This window comes from Lepidothrix coronata, unplaced genomic scaffold (assembly GCF_001604755.1).
Source record: "Lepidothrix coronata isolate B3197 unplaced genomic scaffold, Lepidothrix_coronata-1.0 Scaffold34, whole genome shotgun sequence".
Lineage (NCBI taxonomy): Eukaryota > Metazoa > Chordata > Aves > Passeriformes > Pipridae > Lepidothrix > Lepidothrix coronata.
This window is the reverse complement of record NW_016690214.1, coordinates 2959990-2977587: the sequence shown is the minus strand read 5'-3', so window position 1 is coordinate 2977587 and position 17598 is coordinate 2959990. Positions and strand designations below refer to the sequence as shown.

At 43.0% G+C, this 17598-nt stretch overlaps 1 protein-coding gene across 17 annotated transcripts in view; it reads right to left on the bottom strand.

The window, feature by feature from the left end:
* BPTF (bromodomain PHD finger transcription factor) overlaps positions 1–15184 on the bottom strand; it is a 58253-nt gene extending 43069 nt beyond the window's left edge. For 10 of the 17 annotated variants that reach the window (XM_017811833.1, XM_017811838.1, XM_017811842.1 and 7 more), the window contains exons 1-2: positions 14554–14746; positions 2810–3632 (exon numbers count right to left, since the gene is read on the bottom strand). In XM_017811833.1, coding sequence (XP_017667322.1) covers positions 2810–3632; positions 14554–14746 — 1016 coding nt within the window. Of the gene's footprint in view, positions 1–2809; positions 3633–14553 lie in introns of those variants that run through there. The other 7 variants (XR_001874228.1, XM_017811829.1, XM_017811828.1 and 4 more) reach the window with 3 other exon arrangements.
* Positions 15185–17598: the final 2414 nt, after the last annotated feature.

The following is a 17598-nucleotide window of genomic DNA, read 5'->3' as shown; positions in this document are numbered from 1 at the left end:
CCCCCTCAATGGGCACTTCTCCATCTTTGTAAAAGAGAAGAGGTGGAACAAAAACACAATGAAGGGCTTAAACAAGGCTTATTACCCTCAGCAAGTAATGGAAATAAAAGTATCAGGGAACAACAAGTCTACAAAACCCTTTAAAAGGTGACAAAACCAGTGGTATGATGGATCTATGATATTTATAGGGGGAGAGGGGAGAAGAAGTAAAAAGCCCTAAAAACCCTACTGAAAAACAAGCCCACCAAGAATTTAGGATTTCAGCTCTTTAATCCCCCTGGGCAAGATATCAAATGGGTATTTGTGCAGATTATTTTTAGATCTATTAGTTTCCCCTGATATATTTGATCACACGGCACTGGGGAATACATTCCATTCAGTTTAATAAAGTTGATATGATAATATTATTTCATGAATCTCAGGTTTTAGCATTTGGCAGTCATCCTTTAAGTTATTCTTCAGTTATCCAAGACATCAGGGGTGGTTTGATCTTTTTCAGTGTGTAACTGTATATATATATATCTGTCTGTATGTGCAAAATGGTTGGGTTTGCAACACAAACTGTTTACTGAATTCAAAGGGCATTAAAAACTGCAAGTACAGAGTTTAATATCCATATGAGTTACTAAAGTTGTATGCCCCTGGAAATTAGTTGTGTAGTACATACTTTTGTCCCCCTATGAACTGGTTTTAGTATAGTTTTAAGGCACATTGCCCATAAATTTAATTATGTCAAAGTTCCCTGAGAAGTCCAGAGGAATTGGCTGATTCTGTTCATCCCACACTGCCCTGTTCAAGCACTGCTGCTGCACATCTGTCAGAACCAGCTTCATCAAACCTGACTTATTATTTCTGAAACAAATAATTTGCCCACAGGAATGCCAAAATGCTATTTTTTTAAAAACTCAATACATTTAACCTTTGAAGATGCCTCTTCTAGTGCAGTTAAAATTACTACCAATGTGAGAAACAACCCTCACATGTGCAAATATCAAAGGATCACGAAGCACCTGCAAGATTTATTTTACTTTAAAACATGTTTAGGTATTGCCTGTATCAAAATCCTCTGAATATCAAACACTCCACTTCACTGGGAAAAAAAACATTGTTTCACAGATCAAGTTTAGTTAAAAATAATTACCAATCTGCTTCATATAGGGAGGAAACAAAGTCTGCCTATTTATCTTAAAATCACCTCCTGAGTGAGTGACTCTGGATTTTTTTATGTGAATTCCCAGACCTCTGCCAGCACAGTAGAGTAGTGAAGGCAAACCCATCTTTAGAACAGCTTTGCCCTCAAGAGTTTGAGAGGAGAGACACAAAAGCCATACACAGAGGAGACCATAAGTTATTGAAGCACAAGTAAGTAGAGCAAAAATAATCCCAGCTCTGCGTCCTTCACAACCAGGCTTTTTGTGGGGAAAAAAAAATAATAAAAAAATCAAACTTTCAACACATTTTCTGGAAACAGAAGGTAGAAAATTCTGTCTGAGGCAAAGAATTGGGATCTCAACAGCTCCAGGCTGCCCATCACATCCTGGGGAACCATCTGAATGATCCACCACTTAACTGCAGAGCAGGTGACTGAGTACAAGCATGAAGTGTAGAGATAAAAAAAAGGTAAGAGTATAAAGGATGCCCTGCCTCCTTTAAAAGATCACTTGAAACTACTGTGGCATTTATAGCCCAGAGAAACTAAAAACGATCAAAAGTTCACTCTTTTTTTACAAGTGTGAAAGGAGAACACAGGGAACAAAGAGCAGCAATAATTAATACTTAAAGCATCAGAGCCCCACATTTTGAAGGACTACCATGAGACCTTAGAAGTGTCTTCTTTGCAAGATGTAACACCATCAACAGTACCTTTTAAAGACACTGGCTACTGTCTTAACATCCACTGTGAGCTGTTTGGTATGAAATTCTGTCAAGGTACCCAGTTGTGGCTTATTTTCTCCACACTGAATGGAAAGCTTTTAAGAAATCTAGTAAAATCTCTATTTCTCATGAAGTAACAATACCATTGATTTCACTTAAACATTATTTCTCCCCTGTTATGAGAACAATTAGATAATAACTGTCTTTTATTAAAGAAAACCCAATCTTCAGCTGTTTTCTTGTGAAACTCCAGAAGTGCTTTTATAATTTCAGATTCAACTTTTCGGGTAAAAAATAACAGGGCACAATGCCCTCACTAAGAAGGGTTTGATTACATATACAATTGTTTTGAGATACATTTGTATATGAAGATAAACCAGTAAGAGCAAAGTGTGTGAAACACAGGAAGCAGTTCCCTTGAAGACAGGTATGTCTTGCTATTTTGACTTTGTTTACACTGCAGAAGTGTTCAGTGCAGCATTTCCTGCATTTCTGTGGTGAATATCTTGGAGTGCCTCTAAAAAATTCAGGTTCAAAAGCATCAAACCAGTAGCTGGCAGCCAAACACCACCCAAGCAGTGATACACCACAACTTGTCATAAAAAGAGTTCAACTTCTCTCCAGTAACTTCTGCAAGAAACTGGAGGGTTCTCATGAAAATTCCCTTCCTTTTCCTCACATTCATGTTTTAAGCACATTAATATTAAGCATGAGGCCTTGGTTTTTCTTCCTTTTGATATATGGATTATGAGAATATTAATTTTGGATAAATATGATGGATTAATTACACAGTCTTTAGCAACCTGCTAACAGAACAGCAAGCAATGGATTTACCTAAAGAAAGAACAGCTTTAAGTTGGCAACAGCAACTTCCAGTATATGTTGAAACACATCCAACACAATATGACTGTTCAGAAATTATTAGTTTACTCACATGATGATCCTCCTGTTCAGGAACCAGTATTTCCTCCTGTGCCTGTCGTATCCAATGGGTTCATGTCGGATGTAGGGCTTGTTTTTTTGGATTTCAGCAACACAGTCAGTCACTCCAGGCACCTTGTGTGCCACACAGACCTCACACTGCCACTCGTCCTCGGGCACCTCCTCCAGAGGGGGTTTCACACACTCCAGGTGATACACGGCCGAGCAGGTCTCACAGCACAGCAAATCCCCGAGTTTGTGACAAACCCTACAGTGATCATCGTACTGAATGACACCTTCTGACATTAACTCCTCCCGGGCAATGTTTGTGGTAAGGAACTGATCCACTAAGAACTGCAGGACTTTGATTTTATTCTCTACTGGTCCATAAGGATAGTCCTCTGTCTCTTGGTAAGGAAGAACATGATGGTATTCCTTGTCACTCTCACAATAAACCCGCAGGACCTCTGGCCACGTCATTCCATCTATGAAATACAAAGTGGAATTAACGCTATCTTTGAGGTCAGCAGGTCCAAAGGTAGTATTTGAAGTGTCTTCTTCACGTAAAACTGCTTTTAAAAGCACTATGTGCATCTCTGCCATAAGTGTGCACTGCTCTTGACTTACCAGAGCAGCACAGAAGTCCTCAAAACGAAAAGGAGAGAGGCGTAAAACAGTGCCAAAGTTCCTTAGTACCTCATAGATGGCAATAACATTCATTATATGCTCACTAGGCACCATTAAGTCCTCTGAGGATTTAGGAAACTCCAAGGGTGGGATATCTTTTTCTTCCAGTATCGGAGAGCGAGGACGATGTGCTCTTTGTCTTCTCCTACCTGGAAAAAAAACCAAACCAACAGTCAGGATTTTGCTCTCCACAGGTCAACATGTTTAAACATCAATGACTGTCTCACACTGTAAACTATTGTAAAATAAGAATTCAGAATCTTCACAGTTACATAAGTGTGACAACCAGCCAATAATCTCGTATGGAAATAAAATCCCAGATATGTGAAGTTTTGCTTTAGACACCAAGAGCAGTTGCATTTCCTTTACAATATACATCTACTAAATCTTTAACATGACACCTAGAAATTTAATTGTTGTACTTAGAACGAAAGATATTTCCCTCAGCCAAAAAAATAATAATAATTTAGAGACTCTTCTCATTTTTCTTCAGCATGACTTGTTTCAACTTGAAGCACCGAGCTCCAAACAACAGATATTTTGTACTAAAATACTGCAAGCTCTTGTCCTATCCAGGAAAGCTCATTTCAAGCAGATGTCTTAGGACACTGATTTCAACCAGATGAAAATAAAAAAGAGAACCTAAAGCACTTTGTCCACTGCTTTCTAACTAGGGTATTTCACCTGCATAGCTACAAGCCACAAACAAAAGTTAAATGCGATGTTTTATGAAAGTATTTCAAAAATTCCTGATTTCTGAAAATAAAACAAAACAAAACAAACAAACAAACAAATCAACCAACCCAAAAAACCCCCAACCCACTCTCATGCTTCAGTAAAACAGGAGGGATATCCACAGAATAAGAGGCAAAATTATGGAAGAGCAAAGTTTAACACAAAAAGCTAAACTAAAGAGCTGGTTTACTACCTAAAAGACACTGAGCATAATTAATTCAGTCTCAGATGCCAATTCAGATAAGAATTCCTTCCCTTTAATTCCATTACCCTTGATGCCAAGCAGAAGGAAATATGAAAGAGGAAAGTTTTTGTGCAGGACACTACCAGACAGGTGAAATATTTTAATCATCTACCAAAATAACAAAAAAACTATCCAGCAACATGCAACTATTTAGCAGCTAATGGGTAAGTTTTAGGATGCACTCATTAAACTTACTGCCATTTTTAGAAAAAAGCCAATTTAATCAAATGGAGACAACCTCATAAACCATCATATTGGTTTAATCCAAGAACTGAACTCTGGTAAGCACACTAAGATTCTGGCCAACAACTGAACTGCAGAATTACCCCCATAAATACAGGAAATAAGTCTAATGAGGGGAGAAGACCTGCTAGAGGCAGATCCTGCTGAACCTTAAACACCTTAAACTTTAATGCATTGAAAAAGGGAAAAAAAAATTACCAGAAAGAAAAGTTACCTTTAAGAAACACCTTGATGCATAACAAATGATTCCAGAAGAAAAATAAATTAATTCCTGAGCTGATATGGCAAAAGGATCCCAGATAAACTCTCCCTTCCCAACTTTAAAGAATTAAATCTTACGCAACAAGTTACACACTCAAACAATATGGATGAATTGCCAGATGTTTCCACTGCAGAAGTAATGGGTCAACATCATCTGAGGGTAAAAATAACTTTCCAAGTTTAGTGAAGTTGGAGTTGTGACTGTGGAAAATGAAAGAATGCTTCTATGACTGTCTTCCAACATGCATTAATCAGTGGAAAATGTTTAATCATGGCAAACGCACCAAGACACAGGAGTTTCACAGCCAGGCCCAAAGCAAGAGTTCTCCAGATGAAACTCAGCTTTTCTATCACCATGATCCAAAATCACAGATTAATTAAATCAGCTGTGGTTTGTGCAAAGGCCACAAAGCAAAAATCACACACACACTAAACTCCTTCAGGGTCCTGAACCTTCCTTCAATATTGTGTGGGACCAGCCCCAGCTGGCCATGCAGGACATCAACAACACAGAGCAGATACTCTGAGATCACTGATGGTCCTCACAGAGTCCAAATATCACAAAGCCAGCAGAGTTATCAACTAGGATTCTTTCCAGTGCTTGCAACTGTAGCAGAAAAATGTATCTGTCACACAGCAAAGCCATAAAACGGCCCTTCAAGAGCAGCAAGGACCTTCCCCCTGCTTTACCCAAATTCAGGAGTGACAAACCCCCATAATTTCAGACAAACTGCAATGAAGGACCACTGCTGAAAGAACCAAAGGCTCCTGATTTCTTCTCATGGGTTGAGATTTTTCCCCTCCAACAAAATTTTGCTTGTTCTATGCATGGTTTTTTCCCCCCTCATTAAAGAACCAGACTCCCAACACACCCCTTTGTTGATGTCTCTGCCAAGAGATAACCACAGGTATGGAATCACAGAATAACTGAGGTTGGAAAAGACCTTTAAGATCATCAAGTGCAACTGTCAACCCATCCATGTTCACCACTAAATCACGTCCTCAAGTGCCACATCCTCTGAACACTTCCAGGGATGGCGACTCCACCACTTCCCTGGGCAGCTGTTCCAGTGCTTTACAACTCTTGCAGTGAAAAAAAAGTCTTAATAGTTAATCTGAACATCCCCTGATGCAAATTAAGGCCACTGTATTTGTCACATCAAAAAAGAACCCTAAAACAAGGCATTCCTGGTATGTTCTGAAAAAACTAATCCCTAACACTTCCTCTATTGCAATCAGTTTATGTATTTTCACGTTTGCACAGAAATGTTAAAAGTAATAATAAAACTAATAGTTGGGACAGTAAGAAACACACACTGCATTATAAAACACGTGCTTCCTTTGTCCCCTACTTTGTGTCACACCTCACAGTTGCAGCACATTAAAATACTCCCCATCCACACTGTAAATCACACACCACAAGCTCAAGAGCTCCAATCATTTCTCTTTTCAGACACTGAACTGCCTTGAAGAATTCTGAACTGCATATGAACTGGTTTCCAGAGCTAAAAAAGGAAAGTATTCAGAGATGTAGAATGTCTTAGAAAGAAACTGTATTTTTCTTGAATGAGTTGGTGGCACAGTATTTCAGATCTTTCTGTGCCGGCTTTTTTTCTTTCTAATTTCACTTTCAATTTGTTATTAACATTTGGTGTACCCAGGCTGAACAGAATTTGAAGTTCAGAAGGGAATCACAAAGTGTGATTGGGAAATTCAGAAATTCCAAGCAATTTGTGCTTATACTTATTACTAATCAAACTGTGAGCTCAAGGAACACTCCAGACACCTCCAAAAAACCAACAAAAACCTGCCCAAAACCCCAACCCAACCAACCCAAGCAGTCTAATAATCTCCAGTGAAAAGGATGGACATTCTCTGCCAAGGTGCTCAGAAATCTTGAAGCATCTCTAAGTGGCCACTGAAGTGAAATTAAAAGTGCAGGTCACTGGAATATCAGATAATGATGTCAAAGTGCTACGGCCTCTTTTTTTGAGCTGAAATGTTTGTGTTCTACTGGTTGGGTGGACAACCTTCTTTCTTCACTGCTGATTATCTGCATGTGCTCACACCCCACCCAGCTCACCCTGCTTTGCAGCAGTTTCACTTCTGTGAAGGTTTTTGAAGATCACAGTCCATGTTTATCCAACTGTGCCTCAGAAACACATAAAAAAAAAAAATCCCTCAAACCTTGAAAAATGCTTTCCTACCATAAACACACCCAACTTTTCAAGCTCTTCACTTTCAAGGACAATCTTCTTTTCCACAAGGCAAATTGTCCAGTGTTGGAATTTACTGGCAGACACAGCCCAGCAGAAAACTTGGGTCTCTTCATTTTGACTTTAAATTACTTCACAGATTTTAGGATCTGACAACAACTTTTTTTTTTTTTTACTTGTCATTTGTCAAAGATTTTGGCCTCCACAGGGAATGTTTGTTTCAAGGAAAAATTGCAGTTTGTACTGTTTTGCCTGAAAGAAAAACCACCAAGAGGATTCCAGAGCAGGTGCATGAGCAGGTTCCTTCTGCTTTGAGCACCACCTGACTGAGCAGATTTTAAACTGAATCCACATGAATTTACTCTCAATTAAAGACTCTCCATTTACACACACTGCAGTCTCCCAAAACGTACTCAAGTTTTATTACATGCAAATTGGATACTTTTAAGATGGTTTTTGCATATTAACTAAGTCTCTGAATCAAATTTCACCTCCAAGTTTGAGGCAGCACAAAGGGAGAAAACATCCACTTCTGCACCACTCAAATTCCACAGCTTTATTTGGAAGGACAAATGGATTTGCCAATAGTCTCGTGCTGCCACAACTGGACTATTGACAGGATCCAGATCACCTTTAGTGTCTCAGCATTATATTTTTATCCAGCACAAATTTCTTTTAACTGGCATTCCTTCACTAGTTGTCTCCCAAAGTGCCCAAGCAGCCTGCACTGGTTACCTGTCCCTACTTTGAATTCTCTAGTTGAAGATCAAACTAAATCTGTAATTAAGATTAAAGAGTAAACAATTTTATTCCCATGGCAAATTTAATTATAGATATTGATAATTACAGCCTACACTTACAATGATCTACTAAAATAATTTATATTACAAATATTTAAACAAACACACTAATGATATTTGAAATAAAATGAAGTTACTGAACTAACAGTCTGAACACCCAGATCCAGAATTTACTTAAAAAACCCAAACAATTGCTTTACTTTTTTTTTATATTTCCATCAATTCAACTTATTTGGTTCAAATGCTGACCTTTCCAAAATTTAGAAACGAAAAGGAGCTTGAAAGGACCAAAAAGCTTGACTCTACTTTCATTGACAGACTGAGAGAAGAAAAGGGAAAGTCACATCCATTCTTTACTACAGGAGAATACAGAACTTAAAACTACTTTAACCATCTTTAATATCTTATGTAGAGAGTTTTAAAACAGAGTATCTCAATGAACTATTGACAGTGTCCAGAATATAGAAAGGTTGGATCAGGACTAAATATGACTTTCATGCTCTTCAGTTATTCCAATCACATGCAGCCTAAAAAAAAAAAACCCAAAAATCCACTTTTGCCTTGTCTCAGTGATGTTACACATCCCTCCTCTCCAGATGTACAGGACCAGTAAAGAGCCTTCCAGCCCAAATATTCCAAATATAGGACTGGTGGGTGGGATCCTACAGGACAAATGCTCTGCCAGAACCACTGTGTTGTTAGAACAGGGACAGAGTGGTGGCTGCACTGGTATGACCTGAAAAATACACACTTGGCCCACCCTTTCTTGGTCTGAAAGCTCACAGCTGGTCTCTAAAAACTTTCCCTTCCTCATAATTTCTCAGGGCTTAAGTCAAGCTCAGGGTTCCTGCTCATTGTTGCTGTGGAGAGGATAAACTTGGTAAGAGTATTGGGGAGAGAAAAGTCAGACCAAGGAGTTTCAGATACTTCATAAATCTGTCACAGGAGGGGGAAAATACAGAACAACCCCCACCACCCTTCAGCTGCACTCCACAAAATTGACCCCAGCAAGTGAAAAGACTTTCAATTCTCCCCCAAGAAGAGATTATGAATTTTTGGCTTCAAGTTCCACGAGTCAAGTCAAACCTCACTACTCTCACATAAAAGTCCATCTTTAGTAAAGTAGAACTGGGCTGGTTTTGTTTTCCAGATCATGAGTCACTGCAAAAACTTCTCAACATAAAGACCAACTGGCAGTTCTATATGATGTCCTGGAAGCAGAGTGCTCCTTAGAGAAGACGCCCTCTCCTACGTTTTCCTTCCTCCTGGAAACTCCTGGACTCCCTGTTTTGGTTTGGTTTTAATAAACACACACTTCTTGTTACTGCTTTGCACCAGTCACTGAACAGCAACACAGCTCCTGTTGGATATCACTGAGAAAACTGGGAACAGTCGATGAAAATGCATAAGAAAAGGTTTTTTGGGGTTTTTCTTTCCTTTCACAGCAGAATGCAGAAACTGGAGAGAGTTGCATGTTTGTCACAGCAATATCCAAGCTGGTTCCTTAATTAAAAGTCAACCCCTTGGGAGAACATTTGCTTAGCTTACACCAAAGAAGAAAAAGCAGTAAAATGAATGAGTTTAACATAAAATAAGAATATATTATGAAAAGCAGTACTGAAATAGAAGACTCTAAATCTTTTTCTTGGGATGGGCCAAAATTAAAGGCTTTGACTTCCACAAAACACTTTTTTTTCCCCTTTAAAAATGCCAACCTGATAATCAACATGTTTCTAATATTCACAAGTTGAACAGTCTCTTCCAGAAAAAAATTTTGAAAGAATAAGATGTGTTTGTAACTACTTGTAGGTGCAGCTCCAATTTGAGCATTGCTCTGCAATAATCACACCTAACCCAATTTATTTCTTTTGCCTGGAAAAAAGAAAAGTAAACAACACCAAACATAAACCAGATTAAACTTAATCTAAACCAACATTAAAAATGAGACATTTCAAGCACCACAAAAGCCTTGGAAGTTGAAACACAAATGGAAAAATAACTGGTTATGAGACGACATCCTGAGTGCACCCCTATCACACAAATTCTCACATGTTAAGTCTGACTCCTGCCTTGCCCTGTACTAAAATAGGTCTTGATGTTCTTTTAAAACCTTAAAACTTTTGGCTGCTTTTTCTCAGTTTGTACACCTGTCAGCAGTGCATTTTTAAATTAAACTAGGGTTCTCTATGGATTTTATATTAGGAATTTAATTTCCCACCTTTATGGCCATCAGCAGTCTCCCAGCAGGAGCCAGGAATACAAACCCACTGAGTTCTGTGGCATCACTTGAACATTTGGAGAACTAATGCAAGACAAGTAACAGATGAGGTCCCACACTGTCATCCTGAGAAGGACTCAGAGGCACAACCCTTTCATGCCTTGAACCCAGGCAAAAAAACCTACCCAAGAACACAGGTAGCACTGACTTAATGATTGCCAGGAACAATTTGACAGTTTCTTAGGAACTACACTCGGGATGAGTTGTAACTCACTTCAGAAGTTAGAGAGAGCCCTGAGAGCCAGCCCCAGTCTAAAATCCACCTTTATTCACCTTACACCAGTCCTACGCAAAACAACGATCAGTAACGGAATTTTACTGCAGATCTACAAAAAAAAGTTTGCACAATAAACTCATCAGCAGCCCATCAAACTATCCTCCCTTTTACAACACACATATTTGATAAGGGTGAGGCACCTGCAGCACAGAGCTCCGACCCAAGTGACAAACACCCTCTTCAGATAAACTGCCAATTTACGAGTCAATACAGGAGGATCAGCCCCAGATTTACTCCTCCGGCCTTCACAATTTCTTTGTTGGGACTCTCTCCTACATTTTCTATGACTGGCACAATGAACTAGTGATCGTTCCCTCTAGAGCACAAATCAAAGTGCAGATCACTAAGTGGTAAAATAAGAGCATGCCAGGTTTAATTTAGAGAAGAGGGTACCCCAGCTAAGGTGTCTGGGAGGCTGGTAAATCTTCTCTCCCGGCACACAAAAGAGGCTGCATATCTTACTGTCCTATCTCAATGTCTCCACTTAAACAATTCCTCAAGAGCAGAAAAACGTTAAGATAAAAAAATCACTCCAGACACACAGAATGCTGCTTTCCAGCTACCGTCTTTCACTGAAGAAAAAGGTGAAGTAACCGGATAACAGAAGCAATGGTCAAGTCCTGCAAGTGCTCAGACTAACAAAATCCACCTAAAAGTATTATTTAATGTATTCTAGGACAAATATTTTGGCTCCCAACTCGAGCTTGTTCAACAGATTGATGATGATGATCTCAGCCAAAATCTAGACGTACAGTTCTTCCTAAAGGTAGTTTTTCTAGGTTTTGAGGAAGAAAAATCAAGAAACAAAAAATGAAGGAGTTCCAGGCACCTTGATAAAACCCCTCCCTTAAAACATATGGAAAATACTTGGTAACTACAATGCAAGGGTGACAAGCCCTAAAGTAGAATTTTCAGTGGACAGGGAATGGCAAAAATGTTTAGTGATCCAAGATACACAGGATACCTCTCCTAAGAGTACATCCACCTGCTGGGAATGCCAAGGGGTAAGAGACATCACACACACACAATCTGTGTGAAATTATAAGTGTCATATGCTTTTACTGTACCATTATTAAGTAGCATATTAGAGGCATTTTACCTTTCCCAAGATTTTGCTTCTTTAAATACTTATAATAACAACAACATAGTAAAAAGGTATCCTTACATCCAAGCTCAAGATAAATCAAACTCCCCATCAGAGCATAAAAACTGAGTCTTTCTTGGCTTGAGACATTGCTCTGTGATCTTTTAATTCATTGTTCAATGGAAGTTTGAAAAGACTGTAGAAAGAGTCACCCGTTTAACTGGGATGTGATTTATGTGTAAAAGCTTGGTTGGCAGGGGAGTTTGACTGGGAGGGCAATTTTTTAATATCCTGCTCTCAAAAAATAAACTCCTCAGCCCCTAAGACTATATCCTGAGAGTGGTTGTAATTCAGGTTGCAAATGACTGAGGGAAGATAAAAGGAGAAGGATTGTTCATCATCTCCTCTGGTAAAAAACTGCAGGATTCTGTCAGGAGAGAGTTTAAACCAAGGGAAGAGACACTCCTTCAAGGCCTCCAGTTCACCAGGAACTCTGTCACTGTCTTACAATTTGTCTGGTTTGAAGGCAAAGCTATGAAAGGAAAAGCCCCATATCTAAACACAGCTACAGACCAGCTCTGGCTCAGGGTGCACCTGAGTCAAACAGCTCTGGAGCCCCTGAAGGAACATTTAATTCAGACACATCTGTGCTTTAACTCCCCTCTGCACTGGCCACTGTCAGACACAGGTCCTGATGTTGGATGAACCTTTCCCTTGCCTATTAATGCTGTTCTGATGTCCAGCATCTCTCCCTGGATTATGACAAGACTGGGATCTCCATCAGTGCCACCACAGCACAGCCGTGTTCCCCACACACAGATATGTCCCGGAGAGGAACAGACTGAGCTGAGTGAATGAAAAGTTTATATTTTCTTTGCAAAAGGGCAACAGAATGTCTGGGAGAGAAGGGAGGAGGTAGGGAGACCTTTAGGCAAATACTGAACTAATGGGAACCACCAGAAAATCACCAAAACAACAACATAGATGTTTTAACTCTCGAAAACTCAGCATAAAGAAAAAACACCCAAGGGTGAAAATGCTTACACTTGCACTTGTCTGAAAGAAGTTAACTGAAGTCATCCTGACCAGGTGAGAAATAAACATATAAATGATCAAAATGGTTTCTGATACACCTCAATACCACATAAAACCTGTCTCTGCTTGTACAACAATGCACACAGAGCTGTCCTGTGATTTGCCAAAACATTGAGCACATTTCAAAAACTGCATCCACCCATTCTCTGCACAACTCACTTGAAACCTGGATGCTCATGTGAAAAATATTTTCCTGACCTAGCCAGTTACAATCATAAATATATTACTTTCCTGACATAAGCACACCCAAAAAGTAATAAAAATTAAAGTTACCACAACTAAGCAGAAAATGAAGAGTTAAAAATCAAGAGAGTGCTTTAAAGCTTTTTTCTTCTGCGAAGGCACATCTCAACCTTTAAAGCAAAAAATATTCCAAAAATTTCAATTTGATTGCAGGACACCCCTGCAACAGGTAAACTAACTTCTTAAAAATTATCTCTAAATTAATTTAATTCAGCAATGCATGTATTTAGTTCGATTCGTTTACATTTTGAGCATATGGATATAGGTTAAAAAATATATAGACAAACACATAAAGCCTTTTAAAGGACTATTATGAAGTCACAGAATGAGCTGATACCCTGAACTCACCAAAATAAAAACAAATGACACATTTAGCAGCCACTACTTCCCCCTTTTAAGAAGTCATCAGATAATTACTCGAAACTTACTACTTAACTTTCAGTTAAGATGCAATGCATTTACACCAACAACCTGTTCCTTCCCTCTTACAAAGTGGCCAAACACTTGTACAGCAGCAGTGTCTGCTATTCTGGAGCCCAAATCACCAGAGGTGCTTAACTACTCTCCTGGTTCAGACACTTTAAAAAAAAATTAAAAAATAAAATATTCTAAGATTGGACTCCATTCTAGAATGAGTTCAAAAAAATCCAAAGTGCTTAAGTTTAAATAAAAGAATTTTTGAAGGTTGAAACCCACATGGTTAATGAACCAATTAAGGACACACAGAAGAGCAGGTCTTAAAAAATTGTGCCCAAATTTGCCACTAGAATTAAAAAAAAAATAACCACAATGATGTTTAACGAGTTGTAATCCCAGCACAAGTTTTAAAGGTTGCTGTATCTTAAGATAAACGCAGCATTTAAACCCAAGACTTTTGACTCGACCTCCACCTTTTAATCTTCGAGCTTAACTAAAACAAGGTTTACACCCTTGCAATGAGGCCCTGTGCACTTTTCCCTAAACTATAACAATGCAATCTCCATTTTGAACAATGCACCTCATTTCCCTCCTTGGAAAGCTACTTTTGTCTTAAAGCCAGTAAATGCTGGATCCAGTTATAGCTCTGATTTCAAGAGCCTGAAAATTTTCAGTGTTTCTGGGGTTTTCGGGTTTTTTTAAGGCCACTTCCAAGTTGCATGTGCCTCCTTTCCTTTCAACATCAAGTTACATTTGCAAGCACAAGCCATCTCTTCCTGTGTTTAATTGAAAGGACCTCTTTGCAAGGCGTGCCTGTCGCTTCCCTTGTTTTTAAATTTAAAGAGAAATGCTCCACGCACTTTTGACATCGTTTGCAACACGTTCAGGTGGATCATTTCAGCAGGCACCACAATCCACGCGCATATTTGCAAAGCATCCCCTTGTTACAGCCGGTCCTGCCCGCCCTCCTCCCTCCTCTCGGTGCATGTGTTTGGGAGCATCTTCTAATGCTCCCGCATCCGTGGGGTTGCCACCGGTTATTTGCAACCCCCCGTCCCCGGGAGCGCTCGCAGAAATCCCTCACACCGCGCCTGGGAGCGCGGACTGGATCTGCAAACCCAGAGGGAGCGTGTGGGGGACCCCTCGACTTGTTTGAGTTCGCCCACGGGCTCTCTACCTGGGGTGCTGCTGTAGGTGCTGTGGCTCCTGAAGCTGCTCTCAGTGCAATAACTGGCGTCGTCCTCATCCTCCATCTCCTCGGGGTAGTCGGAGTCGTCGTCGTCCTCCTCCTCCATTATCTCCTCCTCCTCTTCCTCCTCGGAGTTCTGGTTATCCTCGGGGTCTCCCTCCTCCTCCTCCTCGGACACCATGCTCTCCTCCTCCTCCTCGCTCTCATGATCGTCGTACACCACTTTGCTGATGCTCCTCCTGGACGAGGCAGCCCTGCCTTGGCTGTTGCAGCTGCCTCCTGCGCCTCCTCCTCCTCCCCCTGCTCCTGCCGCCCCGGCCCTGCCCCTGCCCTTACCGCCGCTGCCTCCCCCACCGGGGGTGCCGCCGCCGCCCGCCTTCCTCTTGCCGCCCCCCCTGGGCGAGGCGGCGGCGGGCGGCGAGGCCTGGGCAGCGCCGGCTCCCTTCTGCTTGGGCCCCGCCGTCTCCGGCTGGGCCGCGGCCGCCCACCTGCCGCGGCTGCTGCCGCGCTGCCGGGAGCGCAGCCCGCCGATGGGGCCCGCCGGGGCCGGGGCGCTCGCCGGAGCGGCGGCCGCCGCCGGCTGCTGCTGCTTGGGCGGCCTCCCGCGCCGGCCCCGCATCGCTGGGCGCTGGCCGAGGGAAGGGGGAAGGGAGGCGGGGGGGGTGGTGGAAAGGGCGGCTCGGGAGGGCGCTCGGAAGTCCGGACAGGCGGCTACGGGGAGGCTCCGCGCCCCGCTCGGGCGCGGGGCCGGGCCGGGGGGGGCCGGGCCGGGAGGGCCGCGGCTCAGCGCGAATCGCCGGCGCCCCGCTCCGGATCGCCGCCGGCCGCCATCTTGTTTCCCCGCCTGCGCCTCGGCCGCTCGCGCTGACTGGGGGAAGCGGCACCAGGCCCCGAGCGCGCTCACGTGACCGCCCGCGCGCGCTGCGCGCCGCCGCCGCCAGGGGGCGCTCCCGGCGCGGCTGAGGGGGAACCGCCGAGGGACGGGGCGAGAGCCGGGACCCACCGGGACACACCGGGATACACCGAGATACACCGGGATACACCGGGACACACCGGGACCGGCACCGACACCGACCCTCGGCACTGACACAGACCCCCAGCAGCGCCACCGACCGCTGGCACTGCCACCGAACCCCGACCCCGATCCCCGACTCGCGCTGCCTCTGGTACCGACCCCCGGCACCGACTGCCCCTGACACTGCCCCGGGCACCGACCCCGGCCCCAGCCGCCCCCGGCTCCGACCCCGCTCAGCTCGCCCCTGTCCCCCCGCTGGCCCCAGCCGCCCCCGCGGGGCTCCCTCAGCCGGGCGGTCCCGCTGTGCCCCCACGGCCGGACCTGCCCCGGGCTCACCGTGTGCCCACCCCCGACCCGCGGTGCCCGAGCCCAGCGTGTCCGTCTCCCGAGGGACCCCCGGGCTGTGCCCGCCCTCAGCCCCGAGCCCCCCGGGCACAGCCGTCAGCGAGGTGGGCCCCGGGCAGGGGCTCCACACAAGGCGCTTCACCCCCCACCAAGACCAGAGCCCGTGGATGTTCCCTCGGGAGAGGTTTCCCTCCGCCGCCGCCCGCACCAAGCAGCTCCCCTGTCGTACTTTAACTCCTCACCCACTAAACCCCTCTTACAGCTCACCTTTACACAGCCAGTCACCGTAAAGCACAGACTGAGATCACATATGGACCCACCATTAGCATTTTCATCCATCTACTCTGTGTCCACAGTTCACTGGATCACTACATCATCTATTTTGTGCTCCCTCTGGTTTTCCCATTTGCCAGAGCCCCCAAAGGGCTAAAAAATCGACAGTTGCACTGTTGGGTTTCCAACAGCATCGCTTGAATTCGAGGTATCAGTTTCAGCACAGACTGAGAGCTGGCCCAAGGCACACAAACATCTTGCATTTCTGACAACCAGCCTTCTTGTCATTGCTAAATCGACACAGCTCTGGGATTCCAGAGAGCCTGAAGCTTTATCATTAGCAAATCAATCCACTCACATGTTAATTTTCTCTCAGTCCCTTGCTTATGGTTCTGAGCAAGGTAAACCCCAACCCTGGCCATGCCACAAGCGTGGCAGCTCCATGTCCAATGTGTCATCTCATTTCCGTCCTTCCAGAGTCATTTTTGAAGTGCCTTTTGTTCATTAACCTGTTGCTCAAGCCAAGCACCTCATTAAACCCACAAACCTGCAAGTATGCAACAATGGCAGCAGGGTTTAGCCCAGTTTGCACTCTTACATCCAGCTTTTTATCTGCACCTCTCTTACATAGTGTTGCAGCTGCACAGGCTGAACCTTGGTCTAAGCACAGTATGACACACACAGCAACAGCAATATTGTTGCCCAACCCCATTTACACCTTTAGACTCAATTTGCATTCCAAACCTTCCAAATTACCTTTAGATTGCTTATGTCAGGCTAATTTTTGCAACCTCTTACAAGATTGCAAAGGATTGTGGTAACTCTTCAAAAACATGAATACACAGATACACACTTTGAGGGAGGTTATTTCTCTGCTTCCCTTTGTGATCTTGGAAAAACAATCTGTGCATTCTGCCCTCTATACACTGAGAATCCAGCAAAGGTATGTAGTGCAACTACTGCACTAACCACACAGGCTGCAGCACTATGAGAGCACTATTATCTCTGAAATTCTGTGTATTTTGTGTACCTGGAGTAGATCAAAGGTGCTAAGAAACATTTGCTTCTGAACTGTGAATCCAAATACCTTGTCTCTCAATCCCATCTCTTATTTAGCAGTTGGTGATGTGGAAGTGCTTACTGAAAAGGACATAATTTTATAGGTGGAGAAATGGATGCATAGAGAGGTACATTAACTTTCAGGGTCAGGACTATAAATCAGTCCTTTCCAACACACAGCTCAGTACAGAGAAATCAACCCTGACCCCTTAACCCATTCACATCCACTCAGAATAGAACATATTGATTAGGAACTTGAAGTTCCTTTTTGCTAGTATGGTTAAATGAGCATATTTATCACTGAATTGAATATAGCAGGAAGAGGAATTTTTGGTTGGAGG